The sequence below is a fragment of the Eschrichtius robustus genome, chromosome 8 (genome assembly GCF_028021215.1).
Source record: "Eschrichtius robustus isolate mEscRob2 chromosome 8, mEscRob2.pri, whole genome shotgun sequence".
Classification (NCBI taxonomy): domain Eukaryota; kingdom Metazoa; phylum Chordata; class Mammalia; order Artiodactyla; family Eschrichtiidae; genus Eschrichtius; species Eschrichtius robustus.
The window spans coordinates 123,593,320-123,612,614 of record NC_090831.1 but is presented as its reverse complement, the minus strand read 5'-3'; the positions used below and the strand labels follow the sequence as shown (position 1 = coordinate 123,612,614).

General features: G+C 46.0%; 1 protein-coding gene and 2 non-coding genes across 3 annotated transcripts; 1 reads left to right on the top strand and 2 right to left on the bottom strand.

The window, feature by feature from the left end:
- Window positions 1–815: 815 nt before the first annotated feature.
- Window positions 816–18,465, bottom strand: LOC137768368 (KRAB domain-containing protein 5-like). The gene is made up of 3 exons (XM_068549841.1): window positions 18,185–18,465; window positions 17,819–17,951; window positions 816–917 (listed from the first exon to the last, which is right to left on the bottom strand). Exons 1-3 carry the CDS (start codon window positions 18,463–18,465, stop codon window positions 816–818), a joined length of 516 nt encoding a protein of 171 aa, XP_068405942.1.
- On the bottom strand, window positions 2,426–2,497 carry TRNAC-GCA (transfer RNA cysteine (anticodon GCA)). Its single transcript has one exon. It is a non-coding gene; the product is annotated as a tRNA-Cys (tRNA).
- TRNAC-GCA (transfer RNA cysteine (anticodon GCA)) lies at window positions 8,845–8,916 on the top strand. The gene has a single exon. It is a non-coding gene; the product is annotated as a tRNA-Cys (tRNA).
- Window positions 18,466–19,295: the final 830 nt, after the last annotated feature.

Below are 19,295 nucleotides of genomic sequence, written 5' to 3'. Positions count from 1 at the left end.
CCCAAGAGAGGGGGACCAGCCTCCGCGGCCCTCCGGGCGCAGGCGCGAACTACACTTCCCAGAAGGCGCCGCGGCGCCGGCCGGAGGAGGGGCGAGGTGAAGGCGGGGCGAGCCTGGTGGGCGCCCTCTCCCCACTGGTTCACCCGAGACCCCGAGAAGCTGCCAGGGGGGTTTGGCGTTGGGATCTGCCGGGTGGTCAGCTTGCGGTGTGCTTGCCCGCGTAAACCCATCCATCCACACATCCATCCATCCATTCTTGCATCCAATATTTACTGAGCGCACCCTATGTGCCAGGTGGGATGCTCGGATTAAATGGGAACCGCCTCTCCCAGAGGACGCATCCCGTAAACCGACCTTGACTAGGGCCGCCGGGGAGGCGTGGGGGAAGCGGGTCCCGAGAGGTGCGGAGGGGGCTGCAGGCCAGACCTCTCGGCTGGGATAGTGCGTGGGTCAGAGTGGCTGCCTGACCCCAGCACATGCTCAGATCTGTCACCCCGCTCCCGCGCTCGCCATAGCATTGACCCGTGTGCCGCTATATCTGTGTGACTATTTGCTGGTCTATTTTGTTGATTGTGGTAACCCCATAAGTTCCTGGCACGTAGTAGGTCCTCAAGTAAATGTGGTGAATGAATGAAGCGTGAGCCCACCATTCTCCAGGTCAGAAAGGAAGCAGCGGGGCTCGGGGAGAGTGGCGGACTCCGGGGAGAGGACCCCGGCTGAGCCCAACAAGCCTCATTCCTGGTCTGGAGGACCCCGGTTAGGACAGCTCGGAGAAGGTGGGCTTCTGGGACAAACCTGCTCTGCTTGACAGAGGCTTACAGGATCAGAGGAAGGCCGGGTCCAACGAGGAGGAGGCGCCTGCCGCCCAGGGAGCCCTTCCCCACTCCCGCGCCCCGACAGTTCTCTTCCTCTGGACTCTTTGGGGAAAGGGAATGCCTGGCCCAGCAATCCCAGAGTTGTTCCCTGTAGCCGCTCTAGCCTGCCATGGGTCTCCGCTGGCCTTGTTGCTGGTCACCTCCCAGAACTTTGGGATACAGTGTTGACAGTCTTGGCCTGGCTTCCAGGGAGAGGCCGCGGGAGACCACTCTCAGTCCCTGCCCAGCCCCATACCTGGGCAAAGCCCCCTCCTCCACACCCAAGGAATCACTGACACAGGACCCGTGTCTGTGTAGCCCACTGTCTTGAGGATCTGAAGAAATCACAAGGTTTCACGCAATGGAAAAGGACAGTTTAAAATTCAACATCTGATCTCAGGATTCCTAAAGGCCACAGTGCCCCTTGGTAAGTGCCTTACCTGTGCTTTGGGCCTATGTCCCATCATCTTGCTGAGGTCAGCTTCCTCCTTATAGGTGTCTCTTCTTCCAGCTCGTGCCAACGTGCCACCCTCAGTCTCAGAATCCCTAAACTTTAAAATCTCTTAAGGGATTAGCACACTTCTTTTGTCTAGCTATCCTTATCGTTCATTTGACCATTTATTTATTATCTGTTTATGGCTGCATTGGGTCTTCGTTGCTGCGCAGGGGCTTTCTCTAGTTGCAGGAGCAGCTACTCTTCGTTGCGGTGCACGGGCTTCTCATTGCGGTGGCCTCTCTTGTTGTGGAGCACGGGCTCTAGGCGCGTGGCTCGCCGGCTACAGAGCGCAGTCTCAGTAGTCGTGGCGCACGGGCTTAGTTGCTCCGCAGCATGTGGGATCTTCCCGGACCAGGGCTCGAACCCGTGTCCCCTGCATTGGCAGGCGGATTCCTAACCACTGCGCCGCCAGGGAAGCCCCTGACCATTTCTTAATTTGACTCCTTTGCTCACAGCAGACAGTTCTTGCTGAGCTCTGTTTTTCCTGTGTCTGGCATTGATTAGGACTCAAATATGTCTTAAGTAAATGGATGATTCCATAACATCCACTGCTCTGATGTCTGTAAGCATCGTGAGGATAGAGTGAGGGGGCGGGTCACAGAGCCCATGCCACTGTAGAGAAGATGGATTAGGGACAGTGGTGTGTTCAAGCTGGCTTGCACCAGAGAGTCACTTGTTAGCATGTCTTCCCAACTCCATGATCAGTGATCTTATGTTTGTGGCTTGACATTGGATATGGTGAGATTATTTCACCATGAAATTGGAAAACACTACAAATCAGTGCTTCCCCTCCCCCCAAGAGCTGGTTGTTAAACACTAACCAGCACAGCACTGATTTAGGGCAATGAACACATGCAGAAACAAGCCTATGTAGAACAATACCTGTGGTAAGTGAAATTAAAAAGTCAGAGTTGGAGGAACTTATCACTCTGGGGTTGTAGTGCTCGGTGACAGGGCTTTAAGTTATCCTGGACTTTTTCCCAGATTTGAGAAGGCTCGGTATACTGAGGCCCGGGATTCGGGAAAGGAGCTGAACCTTCAACACCAGCTCCAACTAGCAAAAGTGAAGGACAGCAGGGGGCACCCGGATTTGAACCGGGGACCTCTTGATCTGCAGTCAAATGCTCTACCCCTGAGCTATACCCCCTGACATAGGTTCAGGCCTTAGTACTACCTTATACCTGTGCAGCCATGCCCAACATTCCTATAAATTTTTGCCACAGATGTTCATCACGCTGGACCTGCTGAAAGCTGCCAAGCTGGCCTCACTTTAATTTTATTTCCTTGATGTAAAATAAGCAACAGTTTCCCCCTCCCTGTAGCCACCTCCCTGCTCTTTCTGGAAAAGCACTGACACAGATATTTATAGCAGGAAGGGACTTCAGGGTCGCTAGTCTGTGCCCTTCACAATGGGATCTGAAAACAGAGATTCAGGATTACTGGTCTGCCCAAGCACACACAGATCCTTACAGATAGGCTCAGGACCTGAATCCATCCTCCTGACTTTGGGTTCAGGACCCTGTAATTAAACCAATGACTCTCTCATCTTCCTCTTGTCCCTATCTTCCATCCATCAGAAAATGTAAAGACTACATAACGGAAGCCTCTGAAGAAATTACTCGGGACCATCAAGGGGACTAGAATGTGGGCTTAGCGGAGCAGAGTGCCAGGCAGCTCAAGAACCACAAGGAAAAGCTAATGGGGACCCCAGGATTTGATCTGGTGCCTAGGCTGCACCCTTTGGGCCAGTCCTCAGATTTCCTGTGCTTAGGAATCATCTTGGGAGCTTGTCAAACATGAGAATGCGATCTGGGGTTAGGAACAATCTCCTTAGAGAGGGTCAGGAGACCCCACTTTGAGGAACACCTGCCACAGATCTACATCGGCTTCTTTTGCGCCACCTACAGGAAGACTTAGGTACTGAAACACCCAAGAAGGGGATGGGTGAGGAATTCCATCACTTGCCCCAGGGTCAGCCAGAGCTGGTGGGAAGAGGCAGGATGAAAACCAAGGACCACGAACAGACTGCTCATCCTCTGAACTCTGTTCTAGACCCGTGGTTCTTAATTTTAGGGTGCGTCAAAATCATCTGGAGGGCTTGTTAAAACAAAGATGACCGGGCTCCCCCCCTGAAAGTTTCTGATTAGCAAGTTCTCAGGTAATGCTGACGCTGCTGGTCTGGGGCCATGCTTTGAGAACCACTGCTCTAGATCCACACATCTGTGACCAGGCCCTTTCACACTCGCAGTCACACCCAGGGCACCTGTTCACCATTGCTTCTTCTGTGTGTTTACCGGGCACTGGTGCCTCCACTCCACCAAAGATGGGTGTCCCGAGACCCTCTCCCTTTCCTCCCAGTGCCTGCCGGGAACCCCTAGGGTGGTCTTCTTTGTCCTGGGTTAGTTGTCTTCCCAGTTTACCATTTAGGAAACTAAATCTTAAGAAGCTTCTGCCCCCCTCCCCAATATGGGGAAAACTCGTTCAGGCAAGTCAAGGAGCAGACCCACCTCTTCCATCCAGAGCAGCACAATTTGAGCTGAAGATCCCAGTTTGTCTCAGAAAAATCCAGCCCCAGGGGGTTGTGTTATTACTCCTATATCACAGATGAGGACACAGAGGACGAGAGGGTATCTTCGGCCCCACAAAGGAGAGTATCCAGGTTGGAACATGGAAGCCTGGAGTTCTCTAGAGATGCAGCCACGTCCTTGACTTTGGAGGTTTCTTGGAGCTTTTATTCAACTTTCATTTTTTAGGGTCCTACTGTGTGCTGGGCACTGTGGTGCCCTCAGCAGAAGCTGAGATTTCAGTGCTCTTTGAGGAGAATAAATGGGCACACATGTGTGAAACAAATGTTTTTGAGCACTTGCCATGAGCTGGAAACTGTGCTGGGCTCTGGGGATACCGGGTGAATAATATCAGCTCCGGCAAAAGTGGGCAGTTTCATTCTTACTGAGAAAATTCCACGCAGCAGTTTCTGATAGTCTCTGATTTTAGAGAAGAACGTTTCTCTTCAGGGGATTGTTTTGACATTTTACAACTGCAGTGCATCGGTGTTATCTGAGCAGATTTTTATTTTCTCCCTCTGAGCTCATGTTCACTTTCTCAGACATCTTTGTGAGGAACAGTAGGGAATAAATAAGGTGGATGTGAATTTGAACCAGTGACCTCTTGATCTGTAGCCAGAAAGCTTTGCCTCTGAGCTACAAGCCCTTGCATGTCAACAACCCCTAGTGGGTACCTTTTACTCTTGACACCACTTTCAGACTCCAGGAACTCACTGCTGCTTCTGTGTGTCTAAGGAGCAGGCAAGCCTTTTGTATGGGTTGAATTGTGCCCCCCAAAAGATATGTTGAAGTGCTAACCCTGGTACTTGTGAAAGTGACCCATTTAGAAATAGGGCCTTTGCAGATATTATTAGTAATTAGTTAAAATGAGGTTATAGTGGATTAGGGTGGGTCCTAATCCAATGACTCGTGTCCTTATAAAAGGAGAAGAGACAGACACACAAACAGGAAGAGGGCTGTGTGAAGACAGAAGCAGAGATTGGAGTGATGCAGCTACAGGACAAGGAACACCGAGGATTGCCGGCTACCCCCAGGAGCTATCATTTTACCATCCTGGCCAAAGAAATGGGAGTGAATACACGATTCTGCATTTCCACACTGACAAATATTGGCTGCTAAGAGTGCTTGCATGAGTTTTTGAAATGAGAGAGAATATTAAAACATTTCTTCAAAATGCTGAGAAGGCCCATTTCTATGGCCTCGAGGCACAAGTGGAATATCTCAGGTGTACAAATATTTTGAATATCCAGAATCTATCACTCCAGGGATCTAATACCATGCTTTTTTGTTGTTTGGTTAAGAAGACCTGTTCGTGGAACGATAATTCAATAGTTGTGTTTAGCTTATTCCCTGTGCGTGATGATTTTGTTCATTCACGGTAGGGACAGGAACTAATGGTGTGTTACTAGGCATATGCGAAAACCACATCCAAATGCTACAGAAGCATCTAAGGAAATACCTCCCAAAGCCAGAGTGGACCAGAAATCCGTTCACTGCTCTCTCCCATGTTGGCGTCCTCAACTCCCAGGTTTAAGGACCATGCACTTGTCAGCCTCATATCTGAGTGAGTGCGGAAAGCAGTCTTTAGTGAGAAATTTGAATAACCATAATTATCTGCCAGGATCACCCAACACTTGCTACTATACCTTATGACCTTTAAGTTATCATGACTTAACAGAAGTAAAGAATATGAAATGAAATCACCAGATCTGGAAATCTGACCTATGGTTCAAGCTAGCTGTCATTAAGCCAGATAAAGATAATTTGGTGAAAGACTGCAAATGGTATCATGCCTCTCTCCATGGAGAAACAACTGTTACTCATCTTAAAATATTACATTTTACTTTTTCTTTTGATGAAAACAAATCAATCTATCTTTTTTTAAGAAACAGTATGTGTCTTTTGTGTTAAGAAATCCTTCCCTTCCCTGAGAGTATAAAGATAGTCTCCTATTATTTTTTTCTTTTTTAATGAAAGAAGTGGAAAAATTTATTTGAGGCAAATTTGAGGAGTATAACCCGGGAACAGCATCTCAGAAAGTTCCACAAACTGTTCCTGAAAGTCTCCTATTTTTAATTCAAATAATTAAAAAAACTTTTTTTTCACATTTAGGTCTTTAATTCATCTGGAATCTACCTTTCTGTGTGGTGAGGGTTTTTCAGTAGCAGTAGTTGTTGTTGTTTTTAATATGGGAAACCAGTTATTTCAGTGCCATTTGTTGAACAATTTGGCACTTTCCCCACTAGTTTGTAATTCCACTTTCATCATGTGTTGGAGAATCATCTATTTATCATCCAACCAGGAAACCTTTGCGAGAGAAAAGGGATGCTGTTCATGTTGATGCTGGGACCACAAGCATCAACTGGGACTGTCCCAAGCAAATTAGGACATAGGGTCACCATATTAGTCAGGGTTCTCCATAGAAACAGAACCACTAGGATGCATATAGTTCTATATAGAAATAGAAAGTGATGTATTATGAGGAATTGGCTCAGGGATTATGGAGTCTGAGAGGTTTCGCCATCTGTCTTCTGCAAGCTGGAGGTCCAGGAAAGCAGGTGGTGTAGTTCCATCCAAGCTTGGAGGCCTGAGAACCAGGATAGCCAATAGTGTAACGTCTGGTCTGAGTCCAAAGGCCGGAGAATCGGGAGCACTGAGGTCTGAAGGCAGGAGAAAGTGATGTCCCAGCTCAAGCAGAAAGCAGATTCACCCTTCCTCCACCTTTGTGTTCTGTTCAGCCCCTCCGTGGATTGCATGCTGCCCACCCTATAGGTGAGGGTGAACTTCTTTGTCTGCATGTTGATCCGTTTCTTTGTTTAACGTTTATTCATCCATTTATACAACAAATAGTTTTGAGAGCTCACTAAGCGCCAGACACACAGAAGAAAACAGATGAAGGGTCCGCCTTCCTGGAGCTTCCATCACGGTGAGGGTGACCGATAATTAACAAAAATCTATATTGCTGTAATGCAGGTCATAATAGGGACCGTGAGAAAAACAAAAACAGAGCAAAGGGCTGAAAAATGATGGGGTGCAATTTAAACAAAGCGGCCAGAGGAGGCCTTGCTGCTGAGCGGACTCTGGACGGAGCCGTGAGTGATGGGAAGGGGCCCCGGCCTGTGTCCAGGGAAAGGTGCCAGGCTCCAGAATGGAGCGTGTTTGATGCTTTGGCGGAACAGCAAAGACCAGTATGGCTGGGGGCAAGTGCTGGGAACAAGAAAGGAAGGGGTTGGGGGGAGAAGCAGCCAGGGCCAGCTCCTGTGGGTTCCAAGGAGGATGGACTTGGGATTTCATTCCGACCAGAGCAGGGAGCTACTGAACCAAGTGGAACACAGAATCTGACTCACGTTTGAAAAGATCACGTTGGTGCCCAGTGGAAGTAGATGGACGGGGAGAAAGGAGACCTGTCAGGAGAGTGTGACAGTGGGTTTGGTGGAGGACAGACAGTAGGGCCTTGACCGCAAGTCCTGATGGTGTGCGGCCAGATGGGCTCAGATACTGATACATCCTACCGAAGAGCCGGCATGACTTGCCGTGGGCTTTGGATGCAAAAGGGATGAATTGACAGTGGATGGCAGGTGTCTGGCAGAGTCGCTGGGAGAATCGTGCTTTACTTAGTTGGGCAACACAGTTGAGGGGCGGGGAGCAGGTTAAGGGTGAGAACTAACAATTCCCTCTCGCCCGTGTTTGGTTTGAGAAGCCTACAGGATCTCTAAATGAAGATATCAAGTAGCAGACCCTAGCTCAGGAGAGAAGGTACCACAAGGGAGTCATCCTTCAACTTTGCATTCTCTTGCTTCTCCCCGGGTTCATCTCCCTTCTTTCTCCTTCTTAATTGAGTGAGGTTCTGCTCCAATAAATGCTCTTGGTTTTGCACATCTGAAATGTCTTTATTTTGTCCTCTTGCTTGAATGTTAGTTTACCTGGGTTCAGAATTCTAGATTGGAAGTTATTTTTCTTCATACCAAAAAAATATTTATTTTATAATGTTATAAAATGTCAGTAAAGACAACTTTATTATTCAATTGCGCTTCTCACCAAAGCATCAAATTTTTAAAAAATTTTGAAATACATGGTTCATGTGTATAAAAGGATATGTTTATCAGTGCTTAATACTTTGGATTATAATTCTTAGCTACAACATATTTTTTAAGTAACAAATAGTAAGGGAAGAAAGTACATAATTTAGAAACAATGAGAAAATACACATTTTGAACAATCCTTAGTAATTACGAATATCCTCGGTTTAATTCAGAATATTTATGTTTTTTAAAACCCTGTACAGCTATACACCTGAAACTAACACATTGTAAATCAAGTCTACTCCAATAAAATTTTTTTTAAAAAAACCTATACATTTAACAGTGCAAACAGTACATTTGAGGTTGCGGAGATTGGAGATATGGTTTGAGTTTTTTACTTCCTTGGGGGAAAAAAATGTGTTTTTTCCCTGCTAAAGTATTGGGTTGTCCAAAACATTCGTTTGTAACATCTTACGGAAAAACCTGAACAAACGTTTTGGCCAACCCAATACATATCTGTCAGAGCTATTTAATTTTACTTTATTTATGTCTATATTTTCACTTATACAATTTTTAGAAATAACATTTTCCTAATTATAATAAAGCAATAAAAATGTATAAATCCACAGGACAAAAAGCAGATGGATGAGGGATAATTAGTTTCACACAGAAGAAAAAAGAAAACAAACAAACAGCTGACATTCAGTCTGTAGAGGAATCATCCAACAAGAAGTAAGCACTTTTGTGGGAAATGAAGGGGAGGTTGGTGACCAGAGAGCGTCACTGAGGGATGCAGTTCCGCAGGTTCTCACCAGCTTGCTGAGAACAGCTGATAATTGCAGTGTACAGCATACCTGGGTATTGAGACATACTGAAATGATGCAAGTTAAGGACCTGGAATCTGTGTTGGGGGTATAGCTCAGGGGTAGAGCATTTGACTGCAGATCAAGAGGTCCCCGGTTCAAATCCGGGTGCCCCCTGTCAGTTTTCTTTCCATCCTGAATCCACACAGGTGGTCACTGTAGACCTCCTCAGTACCGACACCCGCCCCTTGTTAGGTAGCTCTCTAAATTTGGCTACTTTCCTCTAGAGGGGCTTAGCAGACAGGACAGGAGAGGGGAGAAAAGGTAGGAAAGGTCATCTTCTGACTCAGGAAATGGGTGGAAGTGTCCCTCATCCAGAATTAGAGGTTTTGTCTTGACCTGAGGAGAAACGTGTGTGCTAGGTCAGTTCTCCCATTTACTATTTCTCTTTTCAAGTGAGTTAATAGGCAGGAAGGTCCAGGGAGCCGACTGAATTAGCAGCTGTGCCCCAGAGACTGTGAGGAGGGATCTGGATACCTTTATTTTAAAAACAACACATACTCTACTCTTCCTCCCCTGCAAGCACTAGCCAATCGGACAGACACGTTTGGGGGAAGACGATACTGGATGATTCTAAAGGGCATTTTGCCTAATCGTGTATGATTATCAAAGCCGGTGCCCTTTGCAGGGGCCTGAGAAGCTGCCAGGTGGGCAAGGAGGGAGAGGGTGGGAAGGAGACCTGGTGGGAAAGGCGTTCATCTGCCATGGGGCAGACCCCCGGCTTCGTGGAAGGCCACGAATTCCCAGGTGGCTGGCTGAGTTACAGATCCAGGTAGCATTATGGGTGGAAAGATGCTTTTTAGATAATAACAGCTCATAGGTAGATCATTTAAACATGGATCATGGGGCCTCTGATTCATAATCCAGGTAGCCCTACCTGCTATCACTTTAAAAAAAATTAATAGACATTGTTTTTTAGAGCAGTTTCAGGTTTACAGAAAAATTGAGCAGAAAGTATAGAGAGTTCCCCTCTACCCCTCACCTCAGCTGCCCTCTCCCAGTTGCCCCGTCATTAACATTTTACATTAGTGTGACATTTGATAAAAATGGTGACTGAATATTGATACATTATTATTAACCCGAAGTCCATGCTTTGCATTAAGGTTCATGCTTTGTGTTGTACAGTTTTGTAGAGTTTTGTGGGGTTTTGGCAAATGCGTAACGTCATGTACCCACAATTGCAATATCACACAGAATAGTTTCACTGCCCTAAAAATTCCCCCTGCTATACTTATTCATCCCTCTCTCCCTCCCCAACAAATCCCTGGCAACCACTGATCTGTTTGCTGTCTTCACAGTTTTGCCTTTTCCAGAATGTCATATAGCCGGAAGTATACAATATGTAGCCTTTTCAGACTGGCCTCTTTCACTTAGTAGTATGCATGTAATGTTCCTCCACATCTTTTCGTGGACTGATAGCTCATTTCTTTTTATTGCTGAGTAATATTCCACTATGTGGACCTGGGTGACTGGAGGTCTGCGGAGGGAAGAGGCACACGCAGGGCTTGAGCCCTCCCGCCCTGGGGCAGAGGGAAAGAGAGGTCTCTGGCCACACACCAGGGCCCCTTGGTCCCAGGATTGTGGGCCCCCGAATAATAGCCTTTATGCCTCATCTCAGCTTCCCGGGTGGCGCTACCCGAAGGATTCAGGGCTGCCGCCTCTGGGGTGCTATCTCCCCTGGGTTCAGCGCAGCGCCTAGGACACAGCCTCAGGCGGGGACCAGACCCGGGAGAGCGGAGGAGAGCGGAGTGCGCGATGGAGGGGTCAGTGAAAGAAGGAGGCTGGGGCTGGGGAGGATGGCGCAGAGCAGGGGAGCGGGGGGAGGAGGGAAGGAAGGAAGGATGGGGGGGCGGGGGTCCCAGCCCTAGAAGCCCTAGTTCTCAAGGCTGTTGCCTCCCTACTCGCGGCCTGCAGTTCTGCTTGCAGCTAGAGTGGAAATGCTCTTATTAGACAAGGAGGGGCCTCTGGGGGCTGGAAAGGTGAACTCGTGGCCCGAGAATGGTCTCCAGTCAGTTTGTGGTGAGTGTGTCCGTTTCAGAGGTGGACGTGGAATGAGTCAAATTTACGGTAACTATGGAATGCTTGGGTGTGGTAACACGAGAAATAAGGTAAGGAGGAGCCATTGCAAAGGAATGTGGTATGGTTCAGGGGTAGAGCCTTTGCCTCCAAATCAAGAGGTCACCGGTTCAAATCTGGGTGCTTTCTAGTGCCTTCCTTTATTGTCAAATACAGGTAAATGGTTTCGCTGCTAACACATCCTACTTAAAAACATGTCTTCCGTGGCCCTCACCACCACTTTTCCCCAGACTGTGTTGTTTTTTCAGATGTCTTCTCTGCTCTGTCACTGTGAAGTGTGGTAGGTTAACCTATGGACTGTAATTCACCTCTCTCTGTTTCTGTGCCTTCTGATTTGTGACTTTTCTGTTTCTCTTCCGGAAGCTGGTGTGCTCTGCATCCCTTTGCTCTGTGCTCGGCAGAATATCTCAGTCTAGGCCAGTCAGGAGACAGAAACTACACAGTAATTTAAACAAGGGAAGTTTATTATAAAGAATCATTGTGCTATGAAAATAGGATAACTCTTAAGGTGCAAAGAAAACTCTAAAGGTACCCTTGAGGTGAGGGGTCCAAGCAAGGGCAAATTTGGAAGGGGAACCCCTCCCCAAAGCTAGGATCCAGACCTCATGGAGGAAGGTGGGGTCGCAGCCCACTCACCAGGTTGCCCCAGCCAGACCTGTTCACGGTTGCCAGGCAAGCAGGAAGCAGCCTTTGGGGACGCAGGTAAGCCACGTGGAAGTGTGAGTCCTGGAGCGTGCAGTGTCTGCGCCTGGAGGATGTAGGAACCAGACCTCTGGGCAGAGGCAAGCCGAGGCTGGCAGGCAGGTACACAGAGGGGGTCGGGGGCCTGGGAGTGGGGTTGGGGGTGGGGTATGGAGGTGGTCACCAGCCCAGCGAGGTCACCAAGGGATTTCATTCTCTGGGCGTGTGCCTGGGGCAAAGCACACCAGGTGTCCTTACACACCTGCACCACCGCCCAACCTGCAGCAGGAGCCAGAGAGAGAAGACCCCTTTCTCCTGCAGTGTCCCTCCTGTGCCCTCTACTGACAAATGTTGACATTGTGCTCGCTTAAAGGAGAAATGCTTAAAGAATCCAGTTCGTTATCCCACAGCAGGTACAGAAGGGTGAGTTTGGAGCTGCCAGTCAATAAATTGATAACTGGCACGCCACGTGACATGTTTTGGCCAACAGGATGTTGGTAGATATGATACAAGCAGGACCTTGAGATCTACTTGCAAGGTTGGGTTTGCCCTCTGGGACTTCCACCCTTACCCTGAGATGTGCTTGCCCTGTAAGGTTCTCTCCTTCGGCCTGGGCCCCAACATGAACACACAAGGCCCAGCCCTGAGCCCAATTCGCTGAGAGGAGCCAAGCCCAGCTAGACCCACAGCTTGAAGCCCACCCACCTGGCCAAGTCCAGCCTAGACCAGCTGATTGAAATTCAACCTGCAAACCCATGGCATGACAATAAATGCTTATCATTGTGTGTTACTGGTCGGGGGTGGCTTGTTATGCAACATTGTTGTGAATAAGACTGGCGAATCCTGAAAGCGGTATCTAGGCGGAGGCTCTGGCTATACCCAAATGCAGAAGGGAGCGTGGCCGTTTCTTTTGTATACCCAGTTTCTGTGACTTTGTGTGCTTCCTATTTTGTTCAGTCTTTGACTGTAAATGTTTATTGCGATAAGTCTGTTCCTGTACTGTCACTGCATTTGGCATATGTGAGGGGTGGATAACTTATCTTTTAAGTTCATATGTTTCCAGATCAAGAGATCTTATGTAAATCTCACCTGGATCTTATGTAGATCCTGGACTTTGTCTGACTGCCTGAGGCTCTGGGGACTTGGGATAAAGCTGAGTATATTTTGCACGTGGGAGAGATGTAAATAATTATGACCGAGAGGGCAGACCATGGTAGATTAAACAGTTAGCCCCAGTTCTTCACTTATTCTATCTGTGCCCTTTGCCACAAGACTTTTCAGATCCTCCCATTAGAAGTGGGATATATTTCCCTGCCTTTGATTTACGGCTTGGTCCTGTGACTGGCTTTGACTGATGGGATGTTAGCTCACGTGATACAAGCAGAGGCTTGCAACCTGCTTGCGTTGTTGGGCTTGCCTTTTTGCGTTTCTGCCATTGCCCTGAAAAAAAACTTCCCCTGCTAGATGCTACTCCTCCAACTGGGACTCCAGAATGAACAGACAGAAACCAAGCACAGATGGACCCACAGCTTGAAGCAGGGCCACCAGGTAAAGCCCAGCCTAGATCCACTGTTTGGTATCCACGCTGCTGCCCTATGAACATGAAAATAAATGCTTATTGTTGCACGAATCAGAATCTTGGGATGATTTGTTTTAAAGCATTACTGTGGGAATACCTGACTAATACAGCTATGATTCTTACAGTCTTTTCCCCTCCCCCCCTGCACTGCTCACCAGGATCTGAGTGAGGGGAGAGGATGAGACTTCAGTTTTTGAAGGAATTCAGTTTGTGGCTACAGGGTAGAAAAGTGCCTATTAGCCAAGTGAGGGGTCTCCGGGGAATGGAAAGATGAACTCATGGCCAGAAGTCAGTCTCTAGTCAGTTTGTGGTGGGTCTGCCAGTTTCCACAGGCTGACTGGGAGTGAACAGGTTACAGCACACTGCACACAGGTGAAATAAGCCAAGGAGGACCTTCAGTCAGGCATGGGGCTATAGCACAGGGAGAGAGAGTTTGACTGCAGAGTATAGAGGTCCTGGGTTCAAAACTGGGTGTGCCCTGTGGGTGGCTTCTTTTAATGCCAGATACAGATAAATGACCTTTCCTATTTAACATTTTTCTTACTGTGAGTCACCGTCGTCACCACTCTTCTGTGGTCATTGTCAGCTTTCTCAGGTCGCTTGCATTCTCTGGCACAGATCATGGTTCTGGCTTTAATGATCTGCGTGTATTTCAGCTCTTAATGAGTTCCTCTTCTTTAAAGTTTACGTCATGGAGGACACACTGAATGAGAAGTTACCCAGCTTGACTGCACCAGAATTACATAGGGAACCTTATTAAAAATAGAGATTAGCAGGGGGAAGGGGCAATATAGGAGTAGGGGATTAAGAGGTACAAACTATTAGGTTATAAGGTAAGCTACAAGGATATATTGTACAACACAAGGAATATAGCCAATATTTTATAATAACTGTAAATGGAATATAACCTTTAAAAATTGTGAATCACTACATTGTACACCTGTAACTTATCCAACGTTGTACATCAATTATGCTTCAATAAAAAGATAAAATTTTAAAAATATAGATTAGCCCCAGAAATTCTGACTTAGCAGAACTGATGAGGGGCATGTGAACTTTGTTTTGGGGAAGCACACTCCCCTGCTAACCTTGATCCTAAAATCCAGTGATTCTAAGTGGCTGGAAAATTATTTTGGAACTTACAACACTGTATAATTCTAAACAACATCTGGTGGCAAACATCAATGATTTTCAAGCTAATGTCTTCAGCCCAGGACTGAGGGAAGGTAGGATGCAGGGCTGTAGGCATAGACCATAGCCAGGTGTGCAGAGGTGGGAGAATGTGGGAAAGGTGAGGACAGCACGGGCATGGTAGAGTGGTAACAGGTTGTAGTGGCACAATACTGCCAGGTGTGGTGACAGCCCATAAGTAGTAACTCAGCTCCCTGCATTGATGTTCAGAATTGAAACAAGCTTATAGACGCCACTGGTTGTTTCTAAGTAAAGCATTTGATTGATGATTCAGAGGTCCCTCATTTCCATTCAGATGCATTGCTTTCTTTTTCTTTTTACCCCAAACTTTCAACCCTTTTTCCATGTTTTGAGGATTCTTGATTGTGTGAGCCCTGGTGGAAGAAATGGCTCTGCTTACAGCTGCAGACGCCAAAGTTAAAGTCTGTTTTCTCCCTCTGTCCCCCTGGCACTTCTGACTCACATTATATTTACTCGTAGACTGAGTGACACAAATCCCAGGGTTGGCAGAAGTCAGGCATCACCCAGCAGCGCCCTAACCAGTGTGACTTGCCCAACAGACTGGCTTGGTTCCCTTGGACCATCCCTGCTTCATGAACCCGCATCTCCAACCTTCCTTCAGTGACGTGAGCTCCCCAACACCAGACAATGCTTGTCCTGCCAGTTTCTATTTCTGTAACAATGTGCTTAGGCTGATACAATAATTGGAGTGAGTTGCAGGGAAAAAAACCTTAAAGAAAATGGGGCAGATGTAGGATTGGTTTTCTGTCCTACTTGGGACCGAAGAAAGTGGAAATCCAGTTGATTCTTCAGGGCTGAGGATCTGGGAGCCCAAGGCTCTCAGTGGTAAAGTAGCTGATTAATTGATCACATAGGTGCAATTGGCCATCCGGATTCGAGGCTGGTTATTCATCTGGTAGGCATTTAATGGCTGTTTATGACTGGCGTCCATTCTGATTGGTCAGTGTCTGTGGTCATAGTTAAAGATTTTGAGTATCACCTCTTCTTGGACAAAACTTTCAGAGACCAACTGTTGTTCTAGAACAGTAGGAAGGGCCGAGTCTGATGGCTTTGGGAAGCTCAAAGACATACAATGGAAAGCTCAAATGTCTACATCCTCTTCTCCTGACTGAGATGGAAATGGACAGACTTCCCAAAGACTGCACTAGAAAACTCAGCTTGTAGGACTTCCCTGGTGGTGCAGTGGTTAAGAATCTGCCTGCCAATGCAGGGAACACGGGTTTGAGCCCAGATCCGGGAAGAACCCGCATGCCGCGGAGCAACTAAGCCCATGCGCTGCAACTACTGAAGCCCGCGTGCCTAGAACCCATACTCTGCAACAAGAGAAGCCTCTGCAATGAGAAGCCTGTGCACCACAACGAAGAGTAGCCCCCGCTCGCCACAACTAGAGAAAGCCCGTGCGCAGCAACAAGACCCAACGCAGCCCGAAAAAAAAAAAACCTCAGCTCGTGCTGCTGAATGACTGAGATTGCTGAAAAACGAAGGCAAGATCGCCGAATTACAATACTAGTTGGGTTCACAGTTTACCCCGTTTCTCCTATCAATGGCCACTTCAGTGATAGCCACTTCAGCGAAGTGTCAGAGACTGTCAGGACACCTCCTCAAACTTGAGAGACTAGTTGCTACATCTTGCCCTCACCTTAGCTTTTATTGGGAGTGTTTCCTGTTACTCAGGAAATGGTGCCAAGGATGATAAAATACTTAGACACTAAGGGTCTCCCTGCATAGTTGTGTAGAACTAGTGGTTACTAGTTGCCAAGTTCTACATATATGTACATATGTTTTCATATTTGTAGATAATCCCCAAAGCTTTTTAAAAAGTATTTAACTCATGCACGCACGCACGTGCACGCACACACGCACGCACACACACACACACACACACAACTTTGACATCTCATTTGAATGTCTGTGATGGCCTAGCTTTTCTGTATCTTAATTTTTTAAGTTTTTTGGCTGCGCGGCACAGGCATGAGCCTCAGTTTTTATTTTTATTTTTTATTTATTCTTTTAAATTAAAAAAAAATTTTGGGGCATGCTGCACAGGCATGTGGGATATGCACAACCAGGGATCGAACCCACACCCCTTATAGTGGAAGTGTGGAGTCCTAACCACTGGACAGCCAGGGAAGTCCCTGGGCTTTCTATTTCTTATCCAACAATAAACTGAGCTTTGTAATAAGAGAAACAGCCTTGGTACTGAGTTCAAAGGGATATTTGACAGAAGCAAAAGGTAAAGAATAGGAAAGTACTGAACTCCCAATTTGTCTATTCCCTCATATGTCCAATTGTGACAACATAAAACTCTTAGACGAGAACATAGGCAAAACATTCTCTGACATAAATCATACCAATGTTTTCTTAGGTCAGTCTCCCAAGGCAATAGAAATAAAAGCAAAAAATAAACAAATGGGACCTAACTAAACTTAAAAGCTTTTGTATAGCAAAGGAAACCATAAACAAAATGAAAAAAATAACCTATGGACTGGGAGAAAATATTTGCAAATGATGCAACCAACAAGAGCTTAATTTCCAAAATATACAAACAGCTCATACAACTCAGTAACAAAAAACCAAACAACCCAATTGAAAAATGGGCAGAAGATCTAACTAGCCATTTCTCCAAAGAAGACATACAGATGGCCAACAAGTACAGGAAAAGATGCTCAACATCGCTAATTATTAGAGAAATGCAAATCAAAACTACAATGAGGTACCACCTCACACCGGTCAGAATGGCCATCATTACGAAGTCCACAAACAACAAATGCTGGAGAGACTGTGGAGAAACGGGAACCCTCCTACTTACACTGTTGCTGGGAAGGTAAATTGGTGCAGCCACTATGGAGAACAGTATGGAGGTTCCTCAAAAAACTCAAAATAGAGTCGCCACGTGATCCAGCAAGCACACTCCTGGGCATATATCCAGAGAAAACTGTAATTCGAAAAGATACATGCACCCCAGTGTTCATTGCAGCACTACTTAAAATAGCCAAAACATGGACGCAACCTAATGTCCATCAACAGGTGAATGGATAAAGAAGATGTGGTACCTATCTATATACAATGGAATACTACTCAGCCTTAGAAAAGGAATGAAATAATGCCATTTGCAGCAACATGGATGGACCTAGAGATTATCATACTAAGTCAGAGAAAAACAAATACCATATCATGTCACTTATATGTGGAATCTAAAATACGACACAAATGAACTTATCTACGAAACAGAAACAGATTCACAGACACAGAACACACTTGCAGTTGCCAAGGGGGATGGGGTAGGGGGGTGGATTGGGAGTTTGGGATTAGTAGATGCAAACTATTATATAGAGAATGGATGAACAACTGTATAGCACAGGGAACTATATTCAAGATCCTGTGATAAACCATAATGGAAAAGAATATATGTATAACTGAGTCACTTCGCTGTACAGTAAAAATTAACACAACATTGTATATCAACTATACTTGAATAAAATAAATTTTAAAAATAAAAATAAATAAATAAAATCTCTGATTTTCAAACATGTTTGAATGAAAGTTTAATCCAATCCTATATTCGAAATGGTTTGAATGATTATTTGCAGCATAGACCAGATGACTTTCCAGATTTTTCCAAATATCCTTTCAGATAATATGTAAAAAATGATGTGGGTTTTTTAAAAATGATGTGGGTTTTTGCTTGCAAAAACATATTTTCTGCAAAAGTTACTGACAAAGTGGGGCTTTTCTCAATTTGCTTTATATACTTGATTTCTTTTGGCGGTCATGATTTTATTATGGATTTTCATTATTGTCTCAAGTTGGTTATGTCCATAATAACATCCTTTCTACCCTTCACATTCTCCTTTACAGTCCCAGTCTTTCATTAAGTATAAATTCCCAAGGCCACAGCTTCGATACTTTCCCGGTAGCACTTTTTTGAACAAATCTTCTATGCCTGGCTTTTTTGGCAACAAACCCTGGGTGTCATGAGAAGACAGAGCTGGGTGTATGGCTGCTGTCTCCTTTCTCTTCACATCCCAGGGACCCTTCTTTTGCTCCAAAAAGATGACCAGTTCTGGCTTAGAGACAATGAGAACCAAGGAGACCAGGTTCCTACAGTTCTCTAACATCACATCCCTGTACAATCGCCATTGAGTGAGGTCGAGGCATTCTCATGTTCCTGAGAGAATTTTAAGGTCATATGTCTGAATGTCAACAGTCCCTGAGAACCTGCCATTTCCTCCTCTTCCTCCTCCTGCTATGGGTTGTTTTCTCAGGCAATACTGTGTTGAGAAATCACACCTGCATCTTGAGAATAGGCCTTCAAATGTGCCAGAACAGCTCCTTTAATTGCTCCCTTGAAGGACTTGAAATGCTAAAAAGGCCAACCTCTCCTGTCCTTTGTTTCAGGAGAGATTCAGGAATGAATCTTCTGAGCAGTGAACAAAAAATGACTTCCTTATCATCTTATTTATTATATTTTTTCTTTTTGGCCACACCACACAGCATGCAAAACTTCCCTGACCAGGGATCGAACCCATGCCCCCTGCAGTGGAAACAAGGAGTCTTAACCACTGGACCACCAGGGTAGTCCCACTTTATCATTTTAAAATATTCCTTTTATCTGTAGAAATTCTTATTGACTTAAAGTCTATTTTGCATCATATTAATATCTACACTAGCCTTTTTGTTTAGTATCGCATAATATATCTTTATTTATACTTTCACTTTCCACTTTTCTGTGCCCCTATATTTAAGGTGATGTTCATGTAAGTAGCTTATGGTGGGTTTTATTTTCTCAAGTCTAAAATCTTATGTTTTAATTGGAGTTTCTTTGTTTTTTTGGTTTTTTGTTTTTGGCTGCGCCGTGCCACATGCAGGATCTTGGTTCCCCGGTCAGGGCTCGAACCTGTGCCCCCTACAGTGGGAGCACGAGGTCTTAACCACTGGATCGCCAGGG